This window comes from Echeneis naucrates, chromosome 5 (assembly GCF_900963305.1).
Source record: "Echeneis naucrates chromosome 5, fEcheNa1.1, whole genome shotgun sequence".
NCBI lineage: Eukaryota > Metazoa > Chordata > Actinopteri > Carangiformes > Echeneidae > Echeneis > Echeneis naucrates.
Genome location: NC_042515.1, coordinates 14,710,335 through 14,724,798, shown reverse-complemented (window position 1 = coordinate 14,724,798; position 14,464 = coordinate 14,710,335). Strand labels below are relative to the sequence as shown.

The following is a 14,464-nucleotide window of genomic DNA, read 5'->3' as shown; positions in this document are numbered from 1 at the left end:
AGAAAAAAAAAATCTGAAAAAATTCAATAAAAACAAATTAGGAAAGGGTTTTCATTTAATTTGGATGAAATGGAGGAAAGAGGAAAATCACGAGTAAGAAATCCTTTAGAGATGAAGAGAGCACCTATCGATGGCATGTGTTGTGAAGTACTCAAACTTTGTATATTTTAAGTCTGAATGTTAAGCCATATGTTACATTTGCTGCCCTCAGGAATTTGAAAATTCTGACTACCTTGTCTTAATTGTCACTTATTTGTTTGCCACAAATTGTTATTTTCCTGTTGTTTTTGTTTGTTTAGCTGCAAACCCAATTTTTGCCATCTATTGTTGGAGCCAGCATTGAAGAAAAAAATAGAAGACTGACATTTTGCCGCAAGCACTTTTTATATAATCGTTTCTGATCATATGTTCCAGGTTATTTGTGAAAAAAATCTTTTGTTCTGTGATTTTAAATCTTACACACAAACGCCGACCTTTTAGCAATAATCTGGAGATGAGGGTGCTGCTTTGACATTAGTTCGTACATTTCGCTGTGTTGCAAGTTGTTGAGGCCTCCATATAAATAACAGAGAGCTTGAAATTGTAAAGGGATTTTGCCATTGGCCTGGAATGCTGTTTATTATTATTGTTATCATTTGTTTGATGCTATTTATCTGATAGAAATGGTTGCTATTGTGCACCTCGTTGCGATGCGTATGTATGGGTGGTGGTTTGTCAGACTTCAGTTGGTGAAAGGAGACAGTAGGTGATGGAAATGTTCCACCTGAGGTTCAGAAAGCTGCACTCACCTTCAAGTCCTCCTATTGCACATCATGTTAACAATGTCACATCAGTGAAGTGTGGATCCATTCTGGACTCCCTGCAGAAGTGTCTGTGTGCCAAAAAAGTTCAAATTCATGTTTCATTTTTCCCTTTCTCTTAGTTGTCATAAAAATTCTGGATAAGTTAATCAAGAGTCCAGTTTAATGGGGGCATCTTTCAGTCTCTCCCAGAGCTGCCCAATAATGCATCCTGTTGTCTTTTTTTTGTATCATTTGTATCATGTTGATTTTTTTTCCTTTGTCCACTCTGTCTCTTCAAGTAATCAGATAAACCAAAAATAATTAAAGAGAAGAATGCTTATTCATTGCACTGCTGACTACTCCGTCATAATTTTTGTTCCTGCCAAGTGTAATAGACCATATTGTGCTTAAAATTTTAATGATCTTGTTGACATTTAATGCAGGCATATTTCTGCATTATCTAATTATGTATGTAAAATACCATTATCTTCTTTAGCATTTAAAGTTAAAATCCTAAAAACAGTTGAAAACAAAAACATATATGCAATATGTAATGATAACAAAAAATATTAGTGTAACAGTAATCAGAACATAAGAGTTTTAGGAGCATATGAAGATCACTTAAATCTTTGGAAAAATATGGAAAACTCAGAAAATTGCTCTTGAGGAAGCTGAGAGATGTAAGCTTGATAAAACTTGATGAAACTATCAAGCAATAATATCTCAATGTGCATGACATCTAAAATTGTTCCTAAAGACAAAAACTGTTCTGATACAAAGAAATAAAATAAATAAAATTTGCAGCTCATAGGAAATTGTGGATTTTCTCATCAATACATTTTAATTGTGTTTACAGTTAAAACTACTGTGACAGCGTACAAATGGATTTTTTTATTTATATTCTGGAGTGTGAACAAATATTCCACTGCACATTATAAAATGTTTTAAAAACAATATAAATTTGATAGCATTTGAAAATATTGCAATGGAAATCAATAAGGCCAATAGAAAGGACACGTGCTCAACAGTTAGTGAAGAAATCTTGATTAATTATACACTCTCCTTTTCTAACGGTGGTGGGAACAGTTTTGAGCAGAAACAGGTTAATGAATGACAGAATTCATGTCTAAAGGCTGTTTTACAAAGCCAAACTTACAATGAAGGAAATCTCTCAACTTTCAGTGCCAGTTCCAGAAACCCGGGCGCCCCCTGCAGGATATAGTTATTACTGTTTGCTAACTGATTTGTTAGTTTGGGTGCTGTACACAACTTCAAAAATAATTTCCACCAAGATTAAAATGAAAACCTTAGTAGGAGTCTACTAGTGAGTCCCATGAAAAGAGATGCCAGACAAAGGTAGATGCATGTGTGGGACTGTGTGTTCATCCCTGAGAAAAGAGCTGCACAATGCAAACTACTTCTAAAGCTAAAGGAAGGAAAAAAACAACAGTTACACACCGTTAAAATGCACTTTTATGTGTCACAGAAAGTACAAAGCTTTTTGTGACACATCATCTGCGAATAACACACCACTAATTATGCATTTAATTCTCAGATGAGTTCCAGGAAGGCAAGAATTAAGTGAAAGATTCCCACTTCCCAGTATAATCAGGAGTCAGTGAGAAGCTGCTCGAAATGTAAAATCAAACAAACAAACAACAAAAACATTTGGACTTTGGTCATTAAAGGCATTTGTCTGATGCTCACACACATGTGCCTGTTACACATCTGACAAAACTACATTTGTGAGCTACTTACATACCGATAAAGCAAAACTGTCAAGTGTTATATGGTGAAGATTTTCCTATTAATCAGAGTCCTCTTCATCATAGTAGCGGTTCCTCTTGATTATGTCCTCTGCACTGAGCTCTTCAGCATCACTTCCTTCTTTGTCATCTTCCCAGAAGCCAACATCCTGGGAGCTCCGGTTCTGTTTCGGCTGCAAAGGTGGAGAGGGGGATGGCGAGATATCTGGAGAGGTGCTTCTTACAGAAGCATCTTCTGCTGCCATCTTATCAGCTGCAGCTGAAACGTTTTCTTTCTGTACTCGTTCCCCATCACTTTCTTCCTGCTGTTTGTGTGGACCTTCCTCCTCCTCGTCTGAAGTGGTCTCACTGGGTCTTACTGGGTCGTCACTTTGAGGCACCTGCTGCTGCTCTGCTTTATTTTCTTTGGGTGTTTTTACAGATGGTTGTTTTTCTTCGAATGATGCTCTCCATTCCAGTAGGGTCTTTAGAGGGCGCCGAGGCTCTCTGGGTTCCAGACTGGTTGCTGGCTTGGAGTTAGCTGCGACTGTAAAAGGCCGGCTACGCTCTTTTAGAGAAGAGCTCCTCCGCAGGCTCTTCAGCTCGATCCGCTCTGAGCTCTGGACAGATGATGATACCTCTTCCTCTGGGGGCCACTTTGCTCTCCAAGGTCGGCTTGAAGTCACTCCCTCACTGACTGGACTAAGTGCTGCTGCCCCAGAGGAGCTCTCACCTGCTGGAGGAGGCCAAGCAATCCTCAGCTTGCGTGTCTCAGCTGGCTTCTCTGCAGACTGTTTCTCACCAGAGCTGGCAGCGTGTGTCTGCACACGTGTCTCCAGTAAGGCGGTCATGTCTGTAACCTTCACCTGCGGGGACGTTTCCATGGGTGAGGTGAGCTGTGTGTCGGAGACGCTCTCAGCTGGGCGTGTCACTGCCACTGGTTCCTCTGATCCTCTTGGCTTCGCCCCCTCTGCTTCTTCCTCTCCATCGACTCGAGGTTCCCAAAGCTCCTTGTGAGGGCGATGGCCAAAACCCTCGTCATAGTTGCCTTTGGCTTTAAACAGCTGACTGAAATGGGGCTTGCAGTAAACATTGCCATGCAGAGAGGCAAAGTTCCCAAGACTACAAACAAAGAGTGACAAAGATATCACTTCATAAAAGAAAATTATAGAATATTTCACGTATTAAGCTCATCATACATTGAAGAGTGAGCGATGTGCTGCCGCCTGGCAATACGAAACGAACCTGAGTTTTGTGCTGCAGTGAATGCAACGGAAACAGCTCTTGTGGTAGACATTCTGATGAGCCACCAGTCTCTCCAGGGGGTAGACTGTCTTTGAACAAACGGAGCACGTCTCCTTCACCGGTGGGCAAAACTTCTAAACACAAATTGATTCCCATTTATCCATTATCCACGGTGGTTGAAATTGGATATTTACTGACGATTCAGGCAATACTCTGCTTTGATGACTGACTCACCCTGGACTGTTTGGATGTCTCGCTGCTCTCACCTAAAGACACACAACAAAATGTTATTTCTGTTGCTGCTCAGCATCCAGAAAGAGGGTTGATGAAATAAGACTACGTGTCATTCTAGTTGCCGAAGTAATCTCAATATAGTAATGGTTCAATTCATTGTTGTAGTTCACCTTTCATATTTGAACTGCATTAATTATATTGATGTTGAAATAATTAGCCTTCAAGTGTTTACTTAACCTCACCGTTGCACTCAGGTGCAGAGATGTCTTTCTGAGGTACAGCTGCAGATGCTTTTGGAGCTGTCACTTCTGAGGTTACACCCTGTGGGAGACATAGAAGAAAGGAAATCAGAATTTAGTGTTGACTAGCTCTTATTTCTGGAGTAGATAAAGACGTAGGGAGAGAATCAAGTGGTTGAAAGGGAGCCACCAGTAAATATACTCTACTATAGATTTAGAAAGGAAGGACCATAAATCATCAATATATAATGTTGTGTCCATTACTTTGTGAGCCTTGTTAAACCCCCCTCATTCATTTTAGGGGTTTGATAATCAGCAGCTATTTACCATTTGAAAGGGTATGTAAGTCTGTTTCTTAATATATAACAGAACATACAGTGGATGAGTAAAAATGTACTTGAGCAGCTTTGGCTGCAGCTATGACCTAAGGTGTGAAACTACTGTTGTGGTGCATTCAGCTTTCCTGTTAACTGACATTGCTTCATGATTATGGTGATAATAATGATCATTTTATTAATACATTTTAATGAGAAGCCATTATAAAATCTCAATTTATTCTTCTTGACATATTTTAGTTTTACTTATGCATTCCTTTTGGCTAAACTCACAGATCGTGTGGTCCCCTGTTTAGAAACAGCAGCCTGGTATTTGGCCATCTTCTCCCTCAGTGACCTCGACTCCACCTTGGCAGAAACAGTCAGGCCTGAAGCAGAAGATGTTCACATTGTCCTTTTTTTTTAGTGATTATGATGCTAATGTAAACTAAAGCAAACAACACAGATCTGATTAGTATTAGCATTAGTATTACGTGTTTTAATGTTTACAATTTATGAAAAGTGAGTAAATTATTTGTGTACATGAGTGTGTTTCTCTTTACCACTACATTGATCCATGTCTTCTGTTGAAGTACTGCGTTGTGTTGTCCTGCCACCCTGTGTGAGTAAAGGGATTGAGGGGATCAGAGGGTAGGTTTACTAAATCGGCGTTATTAACTCCACAGACAGGTTCTCTGCTGCTTGCCATTCCACCTCTGTCCCTTCATTCCTGCCTTTCTCTCTGTCCTTGCTATTGTTGTAAAATGGCTAAAAATAATAATTACATTTTTTTTGTTGTCATAGCATGTAGATGTAAAAGTCTTATAATAACATCAGACACTGTTCAAAGCATGGGCATGAGCCTTCAGTGTTAAACAGGCAGAGGAGGGAAGGCCCCTCTTAAACTCACACAGCTAAAGCAGAAATGGTGCTCAAGGAGGAGCAATAGCTTAGTTTCACAGTAAAAAATAGGTGGTGTCCTTTCCAGTCCTCCATTTAATACTAAGGCAAAGAATTTACCTGGGCAGACACCAACATGCCTTTGAGCTACAGTCACAAGAAGCAAAGTGCATTTTACTGCAAAGAATGAGCAGTAAAATGAGAATGATGCACATGTGTGCATTCATCCCTGTGTTTCACCAGCACTAATGAGTTAACCAGAGTCTCATTCCACCATTATTCTGCACCTGCATAAGCACAAAACACTTTTGGCTACTTAAAACAGCCAGTGTCTTCAGGCTGTTTCACTAAAGTCATGTTGTGCCTCCATCTTCCTCAGCCAAGTGTCATAAAACTCTTAAATCCAGCTGGTAAACATTCGCCAATTAATGTTTCACCTCTTCTTGACTAGTAGTGATGTAATGGCGTTGAGCATGTGACTCCCATTCCACTCCCAGAGAGGAGCTTAGTCAAAATGACAGTATAATTCACTTTCATTTCATTAGTCCTGTCGCAGTACATACACAGAACGAGACTGTCGGGGGAATGTGGGATACCAGGACACTGTGGTTAATGAGAAGTAAGTTAAAGACAGTTGCTCTTGAGCGGCCATCCTCTGAAGAATGAAACAGCCCGAGGTCAGGAATGTTCCTGCATTCCTCTGATGTGGAAGGTGAGGAGCGGAGTGCTTGTGGATTTGGGTTGAGAAGGTTGGAAACACCTCCAGGTAGAAACACAAGGAACATAGAAACATTGTGAAGAATGTAGCAAAAAGAATTTGCGCATGAGAGAAAAATCTTGAATACATAACCAAACTCAGCGCTGATCCTTTCTGAACATAAAGGGGGGGTTAAAGATGGGACCTTTGCTCTACTGTAGCTGCCAATGGGAAATTTCTTTCACAGAAACAGTTTTTTTGCTACAAGGTATGCAGCTACATAGTTAGACACATTTTGGCTCTTCTAAAGAGGGGCTCAGAAAATGCAAGAGCATTTTACAAGACTGATCAACTTCAGCACAACAAATCCCCCCAGTGTGGTTACAGTTAATGCCTGGGAAACATGGCCAGTTGATACACAGCTTATAAAGCAGTCAACTACAAGGCTTTATATGAGGATAATATTAGGCAAAAATATGATCTTAGCTGATGGTTTTTGAAGTGATCATCATCCTGTCTCAAATGCACCAGAAGAAGCATCTGACAAATCAGAAAATAACTGCAAAGCGTACATAATAGAACTGTGAGCTAAATGTTTTACCTTGACCATCGTTTCCTTTCCCTTCTCAAATTTCATCTTCAGGTTGTTCAGTGGCACTCTGGGTTTTTCATAAGAGGCACAGGGGCTTGTTGGTACTTGGCCCTCAGGTTTTTCAGGTATTTCATCATGTGTCACCTCATCTCTGTCCATCCTTCTCTGTTCTTCAGCTTTGGACGCTTCTGGAGCTGCTGAGGGCTGCTGGACACAACTGGCTGTGGATTGACCTTCCTGTGCTGTCAGCGGGCCTGGGCTCTTCAATAGAACAGGATTTTCACTGATGGAAGGAGGCCTTCTGCGAGCGTTGGCTTGACTTGAAGGTGGGACAGTAGGCTTGTTGCGATCAAGGTTCTCTGTTTGCTCCCAGCGCTTCTTCAGAGCACTCAGGTTGCCTGACCGCAGCGAAGGCGTCGCACCCTCTAAAGACTGAGACGAAGAAGAGAAGAAATTAAATCTAGTTACATTGTGAGTATGCAAAACTTACCATGAAATTAATTTCACAAAACAAGTCTTTCATTCACAATACATCCTAAATGAAGTATTTCCATTTGGCAGTAAAATCTATTGCACGAAACATAAAGCTTAAACCCTAATTTGCCCTGAAAGAATTAAGGAAATGCCAGAGTCTGAACTTGGCTTCTCTGACAGATTAGGTGAACAGCTGTTCAAAGTTGGTCCAGGAAATAGATGTTTTGCTGGAGCTGAATGCCACGATTGGCAAGGCTGAGTGTGCAGGCATATTTTTCAGCTACATTCCTTTCTACACAAGTTCACCTTTCTCCAAAAGACATCAAGGAGGGAAGGAGGGCTCTGTTCACCACTCAGCCATTCATGACAACAAAACATGCCGAGCAGCAAATAGCACAACAGAACAACAGGAGGCACTCTACTGCTGTGTGACTGGCAGCAACTTCCTAAATTATAAAGCGGAATAACACTTTCAGAAAGAGGATCTTGACATAAGAAAAAATTACTATCATATAAGTGTGCAAAACAAAATCAGTTAACAAGTTGGTTCTTGTTGGGAAGTTTCCTGATTGAAATCATGTTTTAAAACTTTTATAAAATTAAAACTGCTATTCTACAAAAACTACAACTACATTTTACACTAAATTCGCACAAAAACAGAAACACTCAATTGAACAAAAACACAATCACCTTAATGTGTTAGTATAGCGCATTAATCTGATCCCTCTAATTTTAAATTCTATTAACACAGAAAGATAACACAGAAACAGAGTTAAGACCATGACCGAACAAAAGGGACAAAAATGTAGACAGAGAAAGGAGGCACAATTACTGTCTTTGTGAGGCAAGACCATGGTGGACAGACAGAAGAGGTCAGTGACAAAGATTGTTCTTTTTAAGCAAAAAAAAAAAAAAGAAAAAAAGAAACCTTTGTGAATGCGAAGGAGCAGCAGAACAAAGTGCAACCCCAACTAGACAGCAAGGAAAGTGAGCGTCCTTTAGTTAGTCCTTCTCTACAGGTCTGTGGGCTGAGAGACAGTGAGGGGCAGAGCTCTCCCAGATGTTAGCAGCTGCAAAAAAATCTGCTTGTATGAGTTAGCCCTGCCCCTTCAACATGACGAAAGTGAATGAGAGACTCAGCATACCCAGGAAACCAGAGCAGGACATGATGCATTCAGGGAAAAGTTAACTCTTTGTTTACTGGGCCTTCTTTGACACTTTTCCACTCTTGAATGAGCTCTCAAGACAATTCAATAATTGCATCAACTTAGCACTCATCTGTTCCAAGGTTTGAGATGAATCAAATAGATTAGCACAAAATATGGCATATAAGATGGAAAGCAAAATATTAGAATGTAAAAAAAACACAAGCCATTCAAAACTTCATCACACGAATGAGTCACAGAACAGCATTTTGTACAGAATTTTAAATTTGAGGCAGTGTGAAAGATACTGTAGAAAACTCTGACCTCCTATATCAGTTATTGACTTACGTTGTAAATGTGTGAACACTCCTTTACGTAGCACTTATCAGTATTCAGTGTGCCAGTCAGTTGTGACTCACACTGTTACAGATTGAGCACCTTTATTTGTTTTAGTTGGTCACTAATGATCAATGATCAATTTTAAGTGTCAAGACTGTTTGCAGAGTCTACAAATGAGGGAGGAACATGCTCCATGGAAAATATCCTCATATCAGTGTCAATTGGAATATTTTGGGAGAAATAAATAAGTTGTGGATTTTAAAAGCAAATTACAGATTCAAATGAAAATTTTAACAGACAATTGTTACAAAACAAATTTTCAAAACTCAAAACACAATTAGGTTGAAAATATCAGTAAATCTGTTCCATATTATAAGCAAGCATTTCCTCTACTCTAAAAGAGAGAAACAGCAAATCTTACAATCTTACAAACAGTTTTATAGGCATGTTTGAAAAGCCTGTCTCCATGTGCCCACCAAACACAAATACACACACACAGAAACACACTCTCAGACAGACAAACAGATGGTCTTTTACACTCTCATTTAATCTGGGCTCAGACGCATCAGGACATTAGTTAGTAATAATATTTTAACTCTGGTTGTTGTTCCTGTAGTAGTAATATCTCATCACATACTATCAGTTCCAGAAAATTAGGACAAACTATGATTAATAATACATAAATAAAAAAATGTTTGACTTGAATTTGTATTGCTGAGCATGAATTTGCCTTCAGAGCATATTTGAAACTCATTCATTCATCCATTCATCTTCTAGCACTTATCCGTTTCCGGGTTGTGGGGGGTGCTTGAGCCAATCGCTGCTCACACTGGGTGATGGGCGGGGTCACCCTGGACAGGTCAGCAGTCCATCACAGAGCCAACACACAGAGACAGACAGAGACCAACACCCACTCACACTCACACTCAGACTTACGGACAATTTAGAGTTACGGTGAATTGACGGTGGGAGGAAACCAGAGAATAAACAGGAGGAAACCCTGCAAGCACAGGGAGAACATGCAAACTCCTCACAGAAAGGCCCCACTAGGCCACCGTGCTGCCCTATTTGAAGCCCTATCTATTAAATACTGCATCTATGTGAGAAATTACTTAAACAAACCGTATCAAGTAAAAAACAACACCATTTTGGTAGGGTCAGTCCATCCAGGCCATTAAGATTTAAGGATAAAGAATATAATAAATAATAATCTAAGAAACTAAACACCTGCCTCACATTCACTGGTAGACAGTCACAGTATTATACACAACTACAGCAACATTACCTTATATTTCTTCATGGTATTATCTGATCAGTAATTAATTTAATCTCAATCCAGGTTTGTTTATCAGTCTTTCACACTGACAAAGCAGCTAACATACGGTTGGAAACACAGAGAGGGGATTACACTAAACTAGGATTACTACTTAGATAGCCTGCCCACTGCGACGAGTGGCCAATGAGAGGTCAGCCAGGACAAGACATTTGGCCCAGACAATGTGTTAGCATGGTGAATCTGTGTGCGTGCGTGCGTGTGTACTCCTCATTACAACATGTGGTAATTAGTCTAGCACCATCAGCAACTACTGAGCAAATGAGGCAAGACATCCAGCACGCACACACACACACACACACACACACACTGGGAGGCTCAGAATGCGTTGTGAACAAGATACATCATCAATTGAAAACTGTATTTAATAATGGTACCCTTTAATATTTTTGTGAAAGGGTTCAGTCTTCACTTTTGTTTCTTGTTTCAAATTCAGGAATAGTTGTACGTTTCATCATAATAAAGTCATAGAGGTCTGTAAACCAATGGCACTGAATGAAAAGAGACAGCAACACTTACTCCTTTTTTCTTCTCTGCACCGATTTCTTCAGCAGCTTTCTGGTACCTTAAAAACAAGGAAACAACACTGACCTCTGCTGACTCAACACAAAAAAGAGCACATCCACTTTCTTAGATTTACATTTTTTCCAGTTATAATTTCTTATGCTTTCACTTCATAATATTTTTCATTAACCTACTATTTGCATAGAAGTATGTTGTATTTTTAAGTCGTGTGTAACAGTAAGAAAATCATAAAATATGATTTACATTCATTGTTGATACATTGGAAATGAGCAGAGGGACTCATCAACAATGTGAATTGAATCAATGTGGCTCACCATTATCATCATCATGTGCTAGAGGTATGTGGACCAAACACACCAGCATTATGCTGCAATGTATTTAGCATTAATTTTGTTGTCTTACCAGTACAGTTAGCAAATAGATACTAACCATGAACATTTATGAAAACCAGATGTTACTCACTTGGAGAAGCGTTCAGCAATGGCAGTGTTTTTCCCTCGGCGACCAACCAGTGACAGCTCCTTCGCAGTGACACGTAAAGACTGTGTCGCCCAGGACCGTCGATTGAATGGACCGCTCTCCATCTCTGCAAACTACTTGAATACCTGAAACACAAACACATTTTCTGTAAGTGATAGGTGATATAGCACCATGGCTGGCACAAAGCCTTTAGCTGAGAAAACCCTCGCTACCAAGAAGATTTCTGGCAGCCAGAAAATCCCAATCCAACTCTTCATGTCTGCATTTGTTGGCAGACAATTCACCTTTGATCTGTGTAACAACTTGACATCTGTCAGCTGTGTGCCTTAGACAATAGATGCCAGCCAGCTGGTACTATGGCATGACAAGAGTAGACAGGTTTACCTTAGACAAAAAAAAGCTTTTGTTTATATATTTAAATAAAGCTAAACTATATCTTGACAGGCAAAAAAACCTGACCAAAACAAACAACAACAAAAAAATATCCAAAAACATCTGGTGTTAGAGTCCTGTTTTGTTTGAATCATGCTTTCTGTCACTTGTCATGTCTCGCCTGCACCACCTGGGATGCATACACACACAGTTCTGCATCCAAACACAGAGGTGAGCATGTTCAAACTTGTACTCCAGTTTGTGCCGCTTGACTTCAAGATGAAACACAAACTTCGAACTGCTTAGCCAGGTATAAGCACATTATCATCAATTTCTAGCAGACTTAATAATCCTTTGTCTGACACTCTGGCCTTTTTCACTCAGTTAGACCTATTACATCATCACTCAGGTACAGAGTGATACAACACTGACAAATACTGAGAGAACTTTGGACTTGACTGAATTTCAACACAAACCTGATTCTAGAAACTCAGAAATCAAATACAACTTCAGATGCAGATGAATTAAATATTGAACGATACAAATAATATATGAACAAAAAGTAAATCATATGTGATTATGTTAATTTCTGTCGAGCTAGTGTTACAGAGTGTTTCAGAGGGGTACAAGAGTCCAATGTTATGTAACAGCAAAAGTTAATACTGTTTTCAAATGGAGCAGGCCCAGAGCGTGCGTTCCAATAAACGCAGCACAACTATGAAGAATGAGCCACTGCTCAAGTATTATATTCAGTTAATGATGTTCAGATAGGCTTCCTGGCTAATTACTGTTGACACAGGTTGTGAGGTCTGAAAGGCAAGCTGCCACGTCAGCTGATCAGGTGTATATAACACAACACAGTATGCACTATTACTGTGGAATGGATGTGCTAAAAAGGGTGCTGTTTATTAGCAAACGTCTTTTTTCTTCCCTGTTGCACCTCTTCATACCGCAACATCAGAGGAGCCTATTAAGTATCCTATTAAGCAAAGACACACCCTGGACAGGTCACCAGTCCATTCTCAGTGAACCGAGTTGAGATTTGCCAGTCAACTTCTTTTGCATATCCTTAAGGCACAGACAGGAAGCCAGAGAGGAAGCCAGAGCAATGGAAGAAAACAGGGAAAACATGAACCTCTCATGAAAGCAAAAAGGGTTGCTCATTAAACTCAACTCCTTCTCCTTATGAGGTCACAAAGACAAGCTCTTACGTGAACAGAGCCAACATTAGAAAATCAATGTATAATAGGAAATGTTATGGATTTAAATAGAAAATAGGGTGTGATCTTCCAGACAGTCTTGTAAAAGGAAACCACCTTAACACCTTGTTTTCTTACCTTCTTTGACGCAACCTGTTTTGAAAACCTTGGGGTAAACAAACACAATTGCCTCATAAAGAGGAAATATCACCAATTTAAAGTAAAGACAACTCCCAACCAGCTATCATTCACCCCCAATCAAAAAAGGTGTGATTGATTGGCAATAAAAATATAAACACGTTTGAGATTTTACAATCACATGGCAGTCAACATTTTTTTTCACTTTCTTGTGTACATTAGGCTGTACTGTAGGCTATGTGTTACTACATTGAAGCTTTAGAACAGAGGACACTTAAGAAAAACTTTCATAATTCAGAGTTAATAAAGGTAAGAAAGTTAGCCTTACCCTTAAAACCCTGGCAGACTATCTGAAATATGAGCTTTGGAAATTTGATAATGGAAGCACCAGTATTTTGCTTGATCTCCATCACTTGTTATCAGTGATAGTGACCTTTAACCCTTACTTCAAACAAAGTTCTCCCCAACAACAAGTTAAGACAACTTAGCTGGACAAAGTATGACTTTGAGCAGCAATTACTTAACACATCATTGATTTACGAGACAATTATTAGTTCAGAAACCCAAAAAAGGAAGTTGTTTTGATAGAATTAATTGCGGTTGCACTGGAACATTTGACAGAAGAACACGATGTTAACAGCTACAGCTTTATGTTGAAGAATGCCAGCCGTCCTAAAAGGCCAGCATTTGGAAATCTAATTACAGGTGTATGACATGAGCGACTGGTTGAAGGCGTTTTTGGTTTCTGGTAGAGCCAGATTGCAGTTTTCCACAACTATTCAAACGTGTTTTGACTTACGGTCGGTAGGAACTCGGCGGCCGGACAGGTTGGCCATCGATTAACTCGAAAGACAGGGAGTTTTTTGTTTGTTTGTTTGTTTTTTTAAGAGCACCTGCATTGAAGTCAAAGCAAAACAACACCTACATTCAAAATCAAAGTTTTTCAGAAATCACAAATCCGGTGTTTTTTTCGGCAGACTCGCTTCATTTCTTCCTATATTTCCCCGTCTCGTCTTACCTGTGCGGACTTCCGTTGAGTGAGTGTTTTCTGTGCGGCCCGCAGACACCTGACACTGGCGGCCGCCGCTGCGTCACCGCCCGGTGTGGCGCCGAGGGGGTGGGGCGAACAGGAAGGTGTCCGGGGACTGGAGGAGCCGGGTCATGTGACCTCCTCCTACCTGCTGGGTCTGCCTGTGCGCTTTGCATACCTGACCCCCCCACCTCCCCCAGGCTGACAACCCCCCCCGTTCTCTGGAAGAGGCAAACAAGGAAGAAATTGAAAGAAAGTAGACACTGAACTGCTCTCTAATATGTGAAACAGAGCAACAAATGATTACCCATAGACGGGAAATACATTGCATAGTAATAAACAGCACTACTACTATAACAATATTAACAATTAGCAATAACAATCTTGGCATTATTTAATAACTCCCATACACCAAAAGCAACACAACACAACGCATGTATGTTATATTCACCATTGAAACAGGTATTTTCAAAGAATTGTGGCTCAGTGTGACGTTATAGTAGAATGAGTGGAAGTAAAATAGTAGTAGTCTAGTTTGGGATGTTTGCATTACATTTGCCTTCTAAATAAAGCCATCTGAACGGGGTAGTGAGAAAAGCACATCAAGTTGAAGACAGTCATTAATACTCAGCAAGGCCTTGTGTCTTTCCCAGGCCAGGTTTCGGGGCTCTTGCAGTGATA

General features: G+C 40.0%; 1 protein-coding gene across 3 annotated transcripts; it reads right to left on the bottom strand.

Moving 5' to 3' along the window:
* Window positions 1-1,597: 1,597 nt before the first annotated feature.
* On the bottom strand, window positions 1,598-13,944 carry LOC115043962 (LIM domain and actin-binding protein 1-like). Of its 3 annotated transcripts, none has more exons than XM_029502763.1 (10): window positions 13,772-13,944; window positions 11,027-11,169; window positions 10,559-10,604; window positions 6,758-7,180; window positions 5,123-5,177; window positions 4,854-4,948; window positions 4,249-4,327; window positions 4,007-4,038; window positions 3,773-3,903; window positions 1,598-3,649 (listed from the first exon to the last, which is right to left on the bottom strand). In XM_029502763.1, exons 2-10 carry the CDS (start codon window positions 11,146-11,148, stop codon window positions 2,590-2,592), a joined length of 2,043 nt encoding a protein of 680 aa, XP_029358623.1. In that variant the 5' UTR covers window positions 11,149-11,169; window positions 13,772-13,944; the 3' UTR covers window positions 1,598-2,589. The 3 variants fall into 3 exon arrangements, with proteins under 3 accessions (XP_029358623.1, XP_029358622.1, XP_029358624.1); XM_029502762.1 differs by having other exon boundaries at window positions 3,773-3,906; window positions 13,772-13,943; XM_029502764.1 differs by lacking the exons at window positions 10,559-10,604; window positions 11,027-11,169; window positions 13,772-13,944 and adding an exon at window positions 8,151-8,244 and having other exon boundaries at window positions 3,773-3,906.
* Between the last annotated feature and the right edge of the window lie 520 nt (window positions 13,945-14,464).

Coding starts and splice junctions, on each gene's coding strand:
- LOC115043962 (XM_029502762.1), bottom strand. CDS start 11,148: ATGGAGAGCGGTCCATTCAATCGACGGTCCTGGGCGACACAGTCTTTA. Junction 4,039..4,248: donor CTCTGCACCTGAGTGCAACG/GTGAGGTTAAGT, acceptor GTGTGTCTTTAG/GTGAGAGCAGCGAGACATCC. Junction 3,907..4,006: donor AGACATCCAAACAGTCCAGG/GTGAGTCAGTCA, acceptor ATTTGTGTTTAG/AAGTTTTGCCCACCGGTGAA.